Source organism: Leptopilina heterotoma, unplaced genomic scaffold, assembly GCF_015476425.1.
Source record: "Leptopilina heterotoma isolate Lh14 unplaced genomic scaffold, ASM1547642v1 Lhet_191, whole genome shotgun sequence".
In the NCBI taxonomy this organism is placed as follows: domain Eukaryota; kingdom Metazoa; phylum Arthropoda; class Insecta; order Hymenoptera; family Figitidae; genus Leptopilina; species Leptopilina heterotoma.
The window spans coordinates 25,241-39,013 of record NW_025110910.1 but is presented as its reverse complement, the minus strand read 5'-3'; the positions used below and the strand labels follow the sequence as shown (position 1 = coordinate 39,013).

The 13,773-nt window shown below is 22.6% G+C and overlaps 1 protein-coding gene across 1 annotated transcript; it reads left to right on the top strand.

The window, feature by feature from the left end:
• Positions 1-10,159: 10,159 nt before the first annotated feature.
• LOC122500802 (probable enoyl-CoA hydratase, mitochondrial) lies at positions 10,160-13,193 on the top strand. The gene is made up of 8 exons (XM_043609903.1): positions 10,160-10,347; positions 11,151-11,265; positions 11,367-11,579; positions 11,730-11,854; positions 12,020-12,224; positions 12,305-12,424; positions 12,861-12,928; positions 13,032-13,193. Exons 2-8 carry the CDS (start codon positions 11,163-11,165, stop codon positions 13,095-13,097), a joined length of 900 nt encoding a protein of 299 aa, XP_043465838.1. The 5' UTR covers positions 10,160-10,347; positions 11,151-11,162; the 3' UTR covers positions 13,098-13,193.
• Positions 13,194-13,773: the final 580 nt, after the last annotated feature.

Genomic DNA, 13,773 nt, shown 5'->3' with positions numbered 1-13,773 from the left:
GTACAATCTACTACTCAATGTAGTAAAACTTAAGTTCAAAAAGTTAAAATTATCTATTATTTTCTCACCAAAACTACTGCATTGTGTAGTAGATTTTGCTACTTAGAGTGGTTCGATAGGCTTCAACAATATTATTCATTTATTTTTATTACTCTAATGTTGAAGTCAAATCAACTACTATAACTACATAAAAGTTGTAAAGTCTATTACACGAAAAAGGTTTGACTAATAAAAAAATTAGTTCCCTCTACTACTTCACGATAGTCAGTTGTGCAAGTCACGTGTTGTTTCAAATTCAACCGTATAAATTCTTTAATTCAACAATTTGGTGTTAACTATATTAAAGTAGTAAAATTTACTAGTTAAGAAAGTGTTACGTTACTTACAAAAGTAGTCCCTTTTACTACTTTCTATTTATTACTATAAAATTGTTAAATTTACTACTTATGAAATGTTGAGTAAACTATTATCTTAGTTGTTCTTACTTCAGCACTGTAGTCAATTCTACAACTTACCTGTTGTTAAAATTTAACTACATATATTAGTAGAATCAACTACTATTTATCAACTACATAAAAATAGTTAAATTAACTACGCAAACCGGGTTAGACTAACTAAAAAAGTAGTTGTTTTTACTACTTTTCACTTAACTACCCAAAGGTAGTTGAATTTGTCAGCCTAATTTTTTTCAGTGTATAATTGATATTTAAATTTTAAAAACTGCCGAATGCCGAGAAACTTAAAATGATATTTAAGTTTTAAAAAATGCCGAACATAAAAATAACTAAATTTTTTTATTACGAATTTCAATCAATAGGAAATTTATCGGAAAAGAAAATCAAAGTTTTTATTGCACGCAATTAATATTTACAAGAATTTTGTATTTTTTAGAATTCATAAAATGCGGCATTATTTAAAATAACTTAAATTTGGCAGAATTCTTATTTAATAAAATTTACATTATTTGACATGGAATATTCATTGAATCAAATTCTTCATTTTGTCCGAATTCTTCTTCATTTGTTCGAAATTCTTAAAAGACCGAATTATTATTTGACCGAATTTTTTCAAATGGCCAAACCATCAACTGTTATGGAAATATTTCCGCGCGAATTTTGAATTTAACCAATCACAATTTTCTATAATAATTAATAATATAATAATATAATATAATAATAATATATTAAATTAATTTGTGGATATTGTTCTTGCTCACAAGTGGTATTTATAAGAATTTTAATATTATATATAATAAAAAATATATATAAAAATAAAATTGTATTATTATTATTATTATTATTGTATTATAATAATAATATTAAAAATCTATTTAGAAATTATTGAATTAGGGTTGCCTTGTGATGAGATGAAGTTGACACATAATTATCTCGGTCTCGTGTATACGTCTTTCAAAGCAAGTATACCGTCTTGATATCGTATCGTACAACCGTAAGGAAACAAGATCAATACAATCTCACGTGTTTTTTTATTATAGAGAACATATAGCACGTTTCTTCTATATATATTATATATAAATCTACACTCACACTGAGAAAAAATTATATTTTGAACCAATAACACTTTTACCAAACACATAATAAAATTAATTGGATATTTGTGTTTTGATACATTATATTTCACCTAAAACTCATTCGGGTCTATTTTTAGAAATTTTTTTTTAATATTCCGAAAAAAATGATTCGAGACGTATATTAGTCATTTTATTTTTTTAAGAATTTTCCCAACCTTAAAATTTTAATTTCAAGAAAAGTTTAAAAAAAAATTTTTTTTAAATATTAACAATACACATAGAGAAAATTTTTATTTAAACCAAATATAGAATTTATTTGAGTTAAATAAAAGTATATTAGAATTTAATAAATTATTTGTATTTTGAAAATTTCTATCAAATATTTTCACAGAAGTAGAAAAATAATTTATTTTTAAAAATTTCCTTCAATGTCATTAGGGGAGTCAGTCACGTTAGAAAAAACGAGCCCTGGTTTCGATTTTTTTTTGAAGGTCAAATGGGGTCTTTTATCCTACAACTTTTAAGATTGTATCATAAGTGACATTTTGAAGAATAGTTCGTAAATATTTTACTAATAAATAAGTAATTTGATAAATAAGTAAATTCGTGAAAAAAAATAATTATTAATAATAAACCAATTACACTAATTATTGTGTCGAAAATGACATTTCTATGACTTGTAATTATTATTTTATTTTTAATGAAAAATTTAGGAAATATTCTTCAAGTATCTTCAAGTATCACTTTATGTAATGTAAAAGTTTTAGAATAAACAACCCCTTTTGTCCTAAGAAAATGCTAATTTTGTTTTTCAAAGTTAAAAATTATTTAATTCTATTTTAATTTTTAACCCTAAATTTGTCGAATTGAATAAATTTTTATACATAATTCTTCGATAAATTATTTTCCAATAACTTCATACCATAGAATTTTTGAAAAATTTCATATTAAACCCCGATTGATATAAAATTTTTAAAAATTTCATATTATAACCCGGATTGATATAAAATTTTTAAAAATTTCATATTAATCCCCGATTGATATAAAATTTTTAAATTCTAAATTTGGTAAACAGTATAAAAATAAACCCATATACAAAAATTACATTTTCGTTCACTTTCATTTTCAATATAATTATAAGAAAATTAATAGGTCTTTTTGCAAAAGTATAAGATGAGCCACTTTTTTTAAAAGATATATCAACGTGAGGTCATTCGGTAAACATGTACATATAGAGTTTGAAGTTGTAAATGTTTGCAATTATATAGCGATAGTAAATTCCTACTCTTTATATACCTTTCTTTAGTATATAAATACATATGTGTGCCTTACATTTAACGATACTGAAAAAAAATAGATAGTGTCTTCATTATCCTGTTTTAAAAACCTGCACAGGTGATGACTGTACGATAATAAAGACATTTTTTTTGCATATATATGAAAATAACGCAATTTATTAACGCATTGCGTGCATAATATTAACTGTGACAAAAAAAATATTATTGTATGATGCATTACATTATTTTTAAAAAAAGAATAAATAAAAACTTTTTGTTTTCTTCAAAGAAACATTTTTTTGGGATTGTTCAGTTTTTTCCGATCCTTTTCTTTTCATTCTTTTTGTATATATAAATTTTATTCTTGAAAAAATTAATTAATTTTCAACTAATGAAGCTAAAACTGATCCAGTTAACTTTTTAATTTTATTTTCATACAATAAATTTAATTTTGGAAATTAAAATTTGGAAAATTCAATTTCCAAAATTAAGTGGGTGCTTCAGTTTCATTTTCTAATAAAATCTTTAGGTATTTTTTTAATGGTTTTAATAAAATTTGTATCTCATTTACATAGGTTATGTTTTATTAAAATACTAAAAAATACTTGACACACACTGAAGAAAGATACCTAAGAAGCAAACAATTTTAGGTTATGTTCGTAGTTTTTAAATTAAAAAAAACAAAAAGGGGATCAAGTCGTAAAATAATTACAAGTCTTCATATTTAATAAATTAATTAATAAAAATAAATTAATAATAAATAAAATAAATTTATATAAATTAATAAATAATTAATAAAAACTGATTTTGGTTTTAAATTAAATACAGAAATTTTAAAAAATTAACGCAAACATAACCTTAAAATTATTTGCTGCTAAGGTAGCTTTTTTTAAAGCCTGACTCATTTGCATTCAAAATTTCAAAAAAATATATTTTTCAATAAAAAAATACAATAATTATAACTTTTTATACAGTTTTCTAAAAAGAATCACTTAGCGTACGCTAATTTGACCAATTAGAAAATAACGCTGACTTCCGCACTTCCGTTTGTCTCTACTTTGTGGTATTTTTTCTATTTTTAATACTTTTTCCCTATCATTAATTTTTTTTTAAATTTAATAGTTTATAAACATTTCAATTTTCTTAAAATTCTTATAAAATGTGGACCTATGGACGCTAACAAGAATTGTTACAATGATTACTATAATATTAATAATAATAATAATAATTTTTTTTTTTAACATTTAAATTAATTTATTTTACATTCGTACTTAATTGTGATTTAATTAAAAAACAAATTACATAAATTTAATGCTTGTTATACATATATTAAAAAATAATTTTTACTGATTCATTTATTTTTACTTATAAGAATTCAAGGGCAAAAATTTACAAACAATATGACAACTCTATTAACAGCTAATTTTAACACATTCACCATTGTTTGTTACAAATAACTAATACAATTGATATACACAATTTTATTCGATTGCTTCAGTATACACGGAAAGTCTTAATTTAAATTTTTAAATTAATCATTTTTGACAAATTATTAAAATATCGATTCAATGACTTCTTTGATTTAATAGAAAGTAAAAAACCGTACAAAGAAAATATTTCCCTACACTTATGTATTCTAAAGTATAAATAAATTAATTTAATTATTTCTAAATTCCAAAAAGTCAAAAATTGTAAATTTACCATTTTTTTAAAATTTTAACGTTGACAAAAATATTTGAACATTTCTTTTGTGTTGCGTTTCTCAAATTAAAGAAAAAAATTTTTTTTTTCTAATTTTAACGCAATGAATATATATAAAAATATATAAATAAATTGCAACCATTATCCATTATAAAGATTTCTAAAGAATCACTTATTTACATCTAATTAGTACCTTTAATTCATTCACTAGGATGCTGATTGTATTTGTCCATAGTTAACACATACTGCATTATTATAGTATTAAAATTTCCATATTTATTGAAATTCAAATTGCTATTTAAAAACAGTTATAACTTTAAAAAAAAATTGTGCAGAGTTTAAGTAATCTGTCAAAATGCATTTATTATACATACATAGGATTAAGAAAAACGCATCTTGTGAATTATCACAAAGTGTCTAAAATAAAAAATTGTATCCCGCGACTATTGCAAATCTTGCACAATATTTCATTTTTTTCATAGTTTTGTTAAAAAATAGAAGTAAATAGATATTTCAAAAAAGATTTCATTTTTCGTTAAAAAAAAAAAAAATTTCTTATTTTTGTGGATATTATTTTCTTTAGTTTTTGAAAAGTTGAATTGGACAAAAAAAACTTTTTCCTCTGAGTTATAAGCGAGCATTTCACTTGCAAACTTTGGTTTTGTTTTTAGAATAAAATTGCGTTATTTGTTAAAATTTTATGAATTTCTTATTTTTCAGTTTAATTAATATGTAGGTGGTCAACAAGATTTAAGGAAAAATATGTCTTTAATCACTATTTCTCGTCACCAGAAATGGAAATAAGAGATACAAATTCAACAAGGATTTCAGGACCCGAGGTGTGTATGTAAATATTTTATAAAAATTAATTTTTATACTAAAGTAAGAGAAAAAAAATTTGCACCTAGTTAAAATCAATAAAATAAACATCACGTCAATAAATTAACAAAATACAATAAAAATATAAAATATTTAAATTTACAAATCATTGATCATTTAAGAGTCATAAATTTTTCAAATTATACATAAACGCCACCAGAAGTACAGAAAAGATCTTGAAAAGATATTACACAGGCGCATTAGTCTAAGGAAACCTTATAAATTTTACTAAGCTCTTGGTGCCGTAAAGATAGAATTAACGAGAAGTTTTCCTTTTTTTAAATTCAAGCTTTAAAGTAAAAAAAAAATTAATTAATCTATATTTATGTTTGAAATAGATATAAAATTCAAAAATAAACTTTTAAAATTTACTTAAAACGTTATTTAAATTACAACTAATTTTCTTCAGTTACTGAAGAAAGTTTTTCTTTAAAAAATTTTTTTAAATTAAATTAAAAAAAAATTTCTTTTTAATTTCTTGAAATTAAATTAATATTTTTTAATTCATTTAAATTTACAGATGACCCAATGTATTGATGGACAAATGTCAAATGTTTTTCTTTAAGAAAAAATTTTTTTAAAACATTTAAAAAAAAATTTTTTTTTAAATTTTTTGAAATTAAATTAATATTTTTTAATTCATTTAAATTTACAGATGACCCAATGTATTGACGGACAAATGGCGAAACCTATCAATACACCTCAAAATTCCGATGAGCAGGAGCAATTCTGGTCATCAAAATCAGAAGACAGTGAACAGAGGGAAAACAGAAAAAATCGAAGAAAAGAATGTGTTATACAAGGCCAGAGGGCATGTGCAAGAATAGGTCATTGCTTAGTACGAGCTTTGGCCTGTGTTTTTGATTAAATAATAATTTATAATATTAAATATTTAAAAAAAAAATTTTCCCAAAAACAAAAAGTGAATGGTTGTTCGTCGAATGAATTTATGGGAGAAAATGTATACTTTCTGTAACAAAAGAACCTTTTCACCTTTCGTTGTAAATACTTCATTTTAACCAAAAGGCATAATATGAAAAATTGCAAAAATTAATTTTTAATTTTTTGATATTTTTTAATTTTTTTAATTACATCAATGATATATTTTTCTTCGATTCGGAATTCTATTTTTATTGCTAATTTGTTATTATCACTGATATATTTTACCATTGTATTGTTATTGTTGTAATTGTTGTTAATGTTGATGAAAAAATGCGTAACATTTATATTATGTATGTGAGAAAAAAAATACTACTACTACTACTACTACTACCACCATTATAAATATGCGACAATTTTTGTGTTATAATTTATGTAATATGTTATCTTAGTGTTATTTCTCATTGTTAATATTATTGAAAATAGTAAATGCAAACTACTGGCAAACTGATATTAGTATATTATGTATCTTTATAGTTTTTTATCCATATATTTAAACAAAAGTGTAATATTTATATATATGAATAAGATATATGTATAATAATCAGTGTCAATAGTTTTTTGTTATACAGTTAGCATCATTTTATGTACTTGTTTTAAAAAAAAATATCTACGATTTTTAATTTCTACTAATTAGAATATATTTATTGAAAATATTATTGTTTGTCAAAAAAAATGTCACACAACAACAACAAAAATTGTGAAATTTAATAAAATTTAAAAACCACTTATTAAATTGTTCATTTTTTGGAGTTTGGACACGACGAACCATGGGAAGAAAAAAAGCAATTATTTAAATAATTGCAGAAATTCAATTTTTTAAATAATTGAAAAAATTCAATTATTTAAATAATAACAAAAATTCAATTATTTAAATAATTGCAAAAATTCAATTATTTGAATAATTGCAAAATTTCAATTATTTTCAAAAGTAAAAAAATTCTTTGCAAAAATTCAATAATGGTAAATAATCTTAAAAAAATCTCGTCAAAATTTCAATTATCTTTATAAATAATAAAATTCTTCTCCAAAATTCAATTATTTTCAAAAATTTTAATAAAATTCTTCCCAAAAATTCAATTATTATACAACTTTAATAAAATTTCATAAAAGAATTCAATTTTAATAAATCCTTCGAAAAAATTCAATTATTTTTATAAGTATAGTAAAATTCATAGTAAGAATTAAATTATATTTCATAAATAATAAAATCTTTTTATAAATTCAATTATTTTCAATATACAATTATTAAAAAAATTCAATTGTATTCAATAAATTAAAGAAATTTTTCGAAAGAATAACATTATTTTATAAAATTTTTTATAAAATTCAAGAATTCAATTAGGTATTTAAAAAAAAAATTAATAAAATTCTTCGTAAGAATTCAATTATTTTTGAAAATTTTAATAAAATTCGTTACAAGAATTGAATTATTTTAAAATTTTTTTTCTAAAATTCTTTGTATCAATTCAATTATTTTAAAAAAATTTGATAATTTTCGTGTGAAAATTTCAATTATTTTCAAAAATTTTTCTCAATTTAATGATTTTCAATATCTACTATTTAAATAAAAATTTCCAAAAGAATTCAATTTTTAAAAAAATTTTAATAAAATTTTGCACAAACATTTAATTATTTTCAAAAAATAATCAAAATTTCACAAGGAATACAATTATTTACTAATTATTTATAAATTTCTTCGCAATAATTTCATTATTTTCATAAATAATACAATTTTCTACAAAGATTCAATTATTTTCGTAAATATTAAAATTCTTTTTAGAAATTCAATTATTTTCATAAATAATAAAATTCATAGCAGATTTTCAATTATTTGTAATACAATTTTAATCAAATAAGAAAAATGTAATTATTCTTAAAAATTTTATTAAAATTCGTCAAAAGAATTTAATTATTTAAAAATTTTTTGATAAAATTTATTCTTTATGAGAATTAAATTTTAAAAAACATGCAATTATTCAAAATTTTGTTTTTTTTTATTTAAATAATTCAATTCTAGTAGAATTTTCAAATAAAAATTGTTTTAAAAATTTATTTCAGTTAAAATGTTAGATTACAATAATTAAATATTAAAGGCATCAGAATTTTTAGAAAATAATTTAATTTTTAAATGGTTTGAAATTAAAATTTTTGGAAATCTGAATTTTTCATATTTTTAACTAACAATTCTGTGGAATTAATTTTTTCTTTATTCTCTAATATGAGGCATTCCATGTCAAGTGATCCAGGTGTCTTACGGTGTAATGCTTATTTCGATAATTTTTTACTCTTAAACTATTAAACATAAAAATTTGGCAAGGTACATTTTGGAAAGGTTTTTTCATGCTCTTTCGATTGAAAATAAGCATTTAAAAAAAAAAAAATTTTTTGACCCAAAAAAATCAAAATTAAAAATAAATTTTAAAAACATAAACAAGAATGTTTAAACATTCTTGTCCCACTTTTTCATTTATATGTCCTTTTAGGAAAAAACCTCAGCTTTCGTTTAAAAAAAAAAAAAAAAAAAAAAATGGGACCTTTTTTCCAAAAAATTAAAATTTATTTTTAATTTTGATTTTTTTGGGTCAAAAAATTTTTTTTTTTTTAAATGCTTATTTTCAATCGAAAGAGCATGAAAAAACCTTTCCAAAATGTACCTTGCCAAATTTTTATGTTTAATAGTTTAAGAGTAAAAAATTATCGAAATAAGCATTGTACTGAAAAACCCAAAAATTTAACCCCCTCCCCCTCGGAAAATATTGGACTAGGTAAAAAAATATTTTCACGAAAAATTACTATCTATTAGTACTACAAAAGCCCCAAGTTTTGCTACGATTGGAGAAAAATTTTTCTCCACCCGGATCACTTGACATGGAATGCCTCATATATATTTAATTGAAGACTTTACGAATAATTGAAATTTTTGTAAAATTGAATTGTAAACAAATGAATTTGAAAATTCTCAAAGAACTTTTTTTTAAAATTCTTAAAAAATAATGAATTTATGGAAGATTTTTAGTTGAAAACAGGAAAAACAATTTAAGTTTAATAAAAATTATTGCAGAAATTAAATTATTTTCAATTTGAAAATAATTAAATATTGTAATCAAATTAAATATTGTTAAAAAAAATAAAATTCTTTTTAGGGATTCAATTATTTTTACAAATAGTAATAAAACTCATCGCAGAACTTCAATTATTTTTAATACAATTTTAATCCAAATCCTTCGTAAAATTCTTGAAAATGTTATTAAAATTCGTCAAAAAATTTCAATTGTTTAAAAATTTGTTCATAAAAAATTCTTTATGGGAATTGAATTTTAAGACATTCAATTATTTAATAAATTATTCTTTTGCATTTTATTTGTATTTAAATAATTGAATTCTAGTAGAATTTTTTAATAAAAATTGATTTTCATTTCATAAAAATGAATTTCAGTTAAAATTTTCGATAATAATTGAATATTAAAAGCAACATAGCGTGAATTTTTAGAAATATTTGAATTTTGAAATTAATTTCTTTTTGAAAAAGTTTAATTTGAAATTTTTTTAAATAAAAAAATTTAATTTTATATATAAAGGAAATAATAATATAATAATTTTTTTAATTTTTTAAAAATTTTTTATATTATTTTAAATTTTTATTTTTTAATATTTACTTGATTAAAGAATATTTACAAATAATTGAAATTTCGGAATCGGAAAATTGAATATTGAAAATAAATAAATTTGAAAATTGTCAAAGAACTTTTTCGAAAATATTTTGAACTGGCGTTACAACTTTCTATAGCATGCCACATAAAATGCTACAGTTCCCTTCAAAGTATACTCTCAGTTGATGTCTGCATGTTTTGGAGAGTATTTGTTATATGTCCATATACTGAGACATATATTGATAGTCATGGTCGTATTATGGAACCAATGAAAAATATCTGAGGTGCAAAGTCCAAAAGTCCAGTGCCTATCTGTAAATTCAGTTCAGTTCCTCTTCTCTCATCACTCACAGCTGAGGAATAAAATGTGTGTATTACTCTGCAATAAATTTTCTAACTCAAAATTTACCTAAATTCGAAATTTTTATTTTTAATTAATTTTACTACTTTTACCCATCTAGTTATTTATTATTATTATTAAATTTCTCATTTTTACTTATCAAATATACAATTGGGGTACAATTGTTAGGATTGTTAGTTTATAATTTTACCATTTGTTCCCCATGGATAATTTTAAATACCATATTTTTCAAGTGCAAGTGTTACATATACGAGGGATGTACCAAAAATTATATTCCAAATTTTCCAAATAGGATTTATATTTAAATTTTTGGTGCTTTGTGAATATTTATAGTTAGTGATGAGTTGTAATTTTTTTTTATATTCAGAAGTAACTGGTTACTTATGATAAGGTCGTTAACTTATTGTGTAGCCGGTTCTTGACTACGACAGAGACATGCCTATAGTGTCATCTCGCTCTCACCTAAGCGAGATGCTGGCTTCATTGAAATAAAATATATTCAAATAATTAACAATTAATTAAATAATTAACTATTATTCAAAAAATATTTTTGTGTATTAAATTTACAATGTCAGAAACTATATATATACAAAATTCCAAATTTGCAGAAAAAATTGCCCGGGAGTCAAAGTTAATGCAAATATTCTCCGGGGTCCATATTCGATCCGCCATTTTGAAAATTTTCTTTCAAGTTCAAATGATCAAAATTCGAATGATACAAAAAAATGATCCCTCTTTTAAAAATACTTCTTTATTCAAATGTTTTTTTTTTTTGAAACACTAACTGTTTCTTTTATAACTGATTTCAGAAATTTAACAAAATGGGAAGTACATTTGTGCCAAGGCTTTTGGTGAATCGAGTTTTCGTTTCCGATTTTAGAAAAAGTATAAGAAATATAATCCCGAGTAAAAATTATTATTCAAGTACGTATACAACAATTTTCGATATTATATATTTTTACTAATAAAAATTAATAATAAAACATCATATGATTTTGTTCATAATTTGTAAATTTGAATTGCAGCTGCAGCAACGACTAAAAGTTATGAATTCATAAAAGTTGAAACCGCCGGGGAGAAGAAAAATGTTGCTCTGATTACTTTGAATAGACCAAAGGCATTAAATGCCCTATGTGATAAATTAATGTCCGAAGTTAATGATGCAGTGAAAAATTTGGATAACGAAAATTCCATTGCCGCTATTGTTATTACTGGAAGTGAAAAAGCATTCGCTGCTGGTAGGAAATGTTTTTTATTTTTCGAATTAAATTTATTTTCTAAACTTTATTTAGAACTCCAATTATTATATAAAGGTCTATAATATAACAAAAAGAACTTCATTTAATTATAAAATTTCTATTTGTTAATTATTTTCTAATGTATTTTAGGTGCTGATATTAAGGAAATGCAAAATAATAACTATTCCGATTGTATTAAAAGCAATTTTTTGACTCACTGGAATGGTGTGTCTATAGCCAGAAAACCTGTTATTGCTGCAGTTAATGGCTATGCGGTAAGTCCATTTTTATTTTATTTAAGTACTATTTTTGTCGATAATAATTAAATTAAAAAATCATATAATAAGAATTAATTATCGGAGTGATAAGAGGACTATTTTATTTGCAAAATTTCCCCCAGAGTAAAATTTATAATTTAAGAAAGTTTTTCTAATTTTCAGCTTGGTGGCGGATGTGAATTAGCCATGATGTGTGATATTATTTACGCAGGTGATAAGGCAAGATTCGGGCAACCTGAAATTACGATAGGAACAATTCCAGGAGCTGGTGGTACTCAAAGATTGACCAGAGTTGTGGGCAAAAGTAAAGCCATGGAAATTGTTCTTACTGGAAATCAAATTAATGCCGAGGAAGCTGAGAAGAGCGGTAAGTTTTTTGTACTTTTCTTACTATTTTTTGTTTTTATTTTTAATTACTATATGCCATTTTTTAAATTGTTTTTTTAGGTCTCGTTAGTAAAGTATTTCCAGCAGATCAACTTGTCTCCGAGGCTGTGAAACTTGGCGAAAAAATTGCCAGTCATTCTCCACTGATCGTTGCAATGGCAAAGGAATCAGTTAAGAAAGGTACTTCCCCTATGATTTTATTAACTCTTTCGTGTAATAAATTTTACGAGGCCTTATACGGTTCAAGTAATTTTATTTATATTGACGACTTAAGTATCCTCTTCAGGTCAAAATTGAAATTAATTAATTAACAAACAGTCATTCAATCATTTTATCGAAAAAGAAAAGAAACACCTCATAAAGAGGGTTTCTAATAATTTATTATTAACTCTTTGTTCGAATAAAATCTATTTTTCTTGTTGATTATTAATTTTAAGTTCGTTATCCATTACTGCTATAGTATTCTCTTCCGTATGCTAGTGAATATTATTTTTTTTACTGTCCATTTCATCAATTTTTACCCTAACCCATTAGAACTTTCGTTTTAAATTTCTAAATTTTAAAATTAGAATTAAAAATTTTAAATTTGTAAACTAAATTCGAATTTTTATTGCAGCTTATGAAACAACTTTAGAAGAAGGTCTTCATTTTGAGAAGAGAATGTTCCATGGCACATTTGCCACGGTAAGTAAAATAAAAAAAATAAAATATTAATAATTCGTCCGCAAAGAAAATAATTATTTAAATATTTATTGGATTTGACTAAATAATTTTTATTCTTTAACAGGCTGACAGAAAGGAAGGAATGACCGCGTTTGTTGAAAAACGCTCTCCAAACTTCAAAAATGAGTAAATCCGCAGTTTCCAGTTTTCTCTTTTTTTCAATATACTCATCAGAATATCGCGTCTGAATTCCATCGTCTTTTTGATATTTTTTTAAAGTATATTTTTACAAAAAAACAATTTTTACCTACCGTTACTGTTACTGATTTTTAATTTTTTAACTGTTAAGAGAATTGTAACTTTTTTAATAAAAGCTATAAGAACTAAATATTTGTACGTTTCTTTTTTTAATTATATTTTTAATTTAACCCTCCTGCGCATACGTTTCAATGCAAATAAAAAATTTTTATTTTTTACAAAAATTTAAAAGTAATATATTGTTCAAAATAAATTGTCACTCTCTGAAAAATTCATTAATTCGTTAATAAATGTTAAAGAATGCGATGTAAAATTATTTCAGATATGGAACTCCATTCCTGTTGTTTATGTAAATTAATTTAATTATTTAATAAGGATATTTTTACTCTAAAAATCATTATGGTATGTAATCTAACCTATAAAAAGAATCTCACATGTGTTTGTATGTGTCATAACTGTTGTATTACTATTGTAGACCTGAAGATCCATGTTCATGGTGAAATGCATAGTGGAAGGAGTGGAAGTATTTTGGAGACAAAATTTACATTTTCTGGCGTAAAAATATTGATAGATTACTTAATGTTAATTTAAACAAAAGTTATTAACAA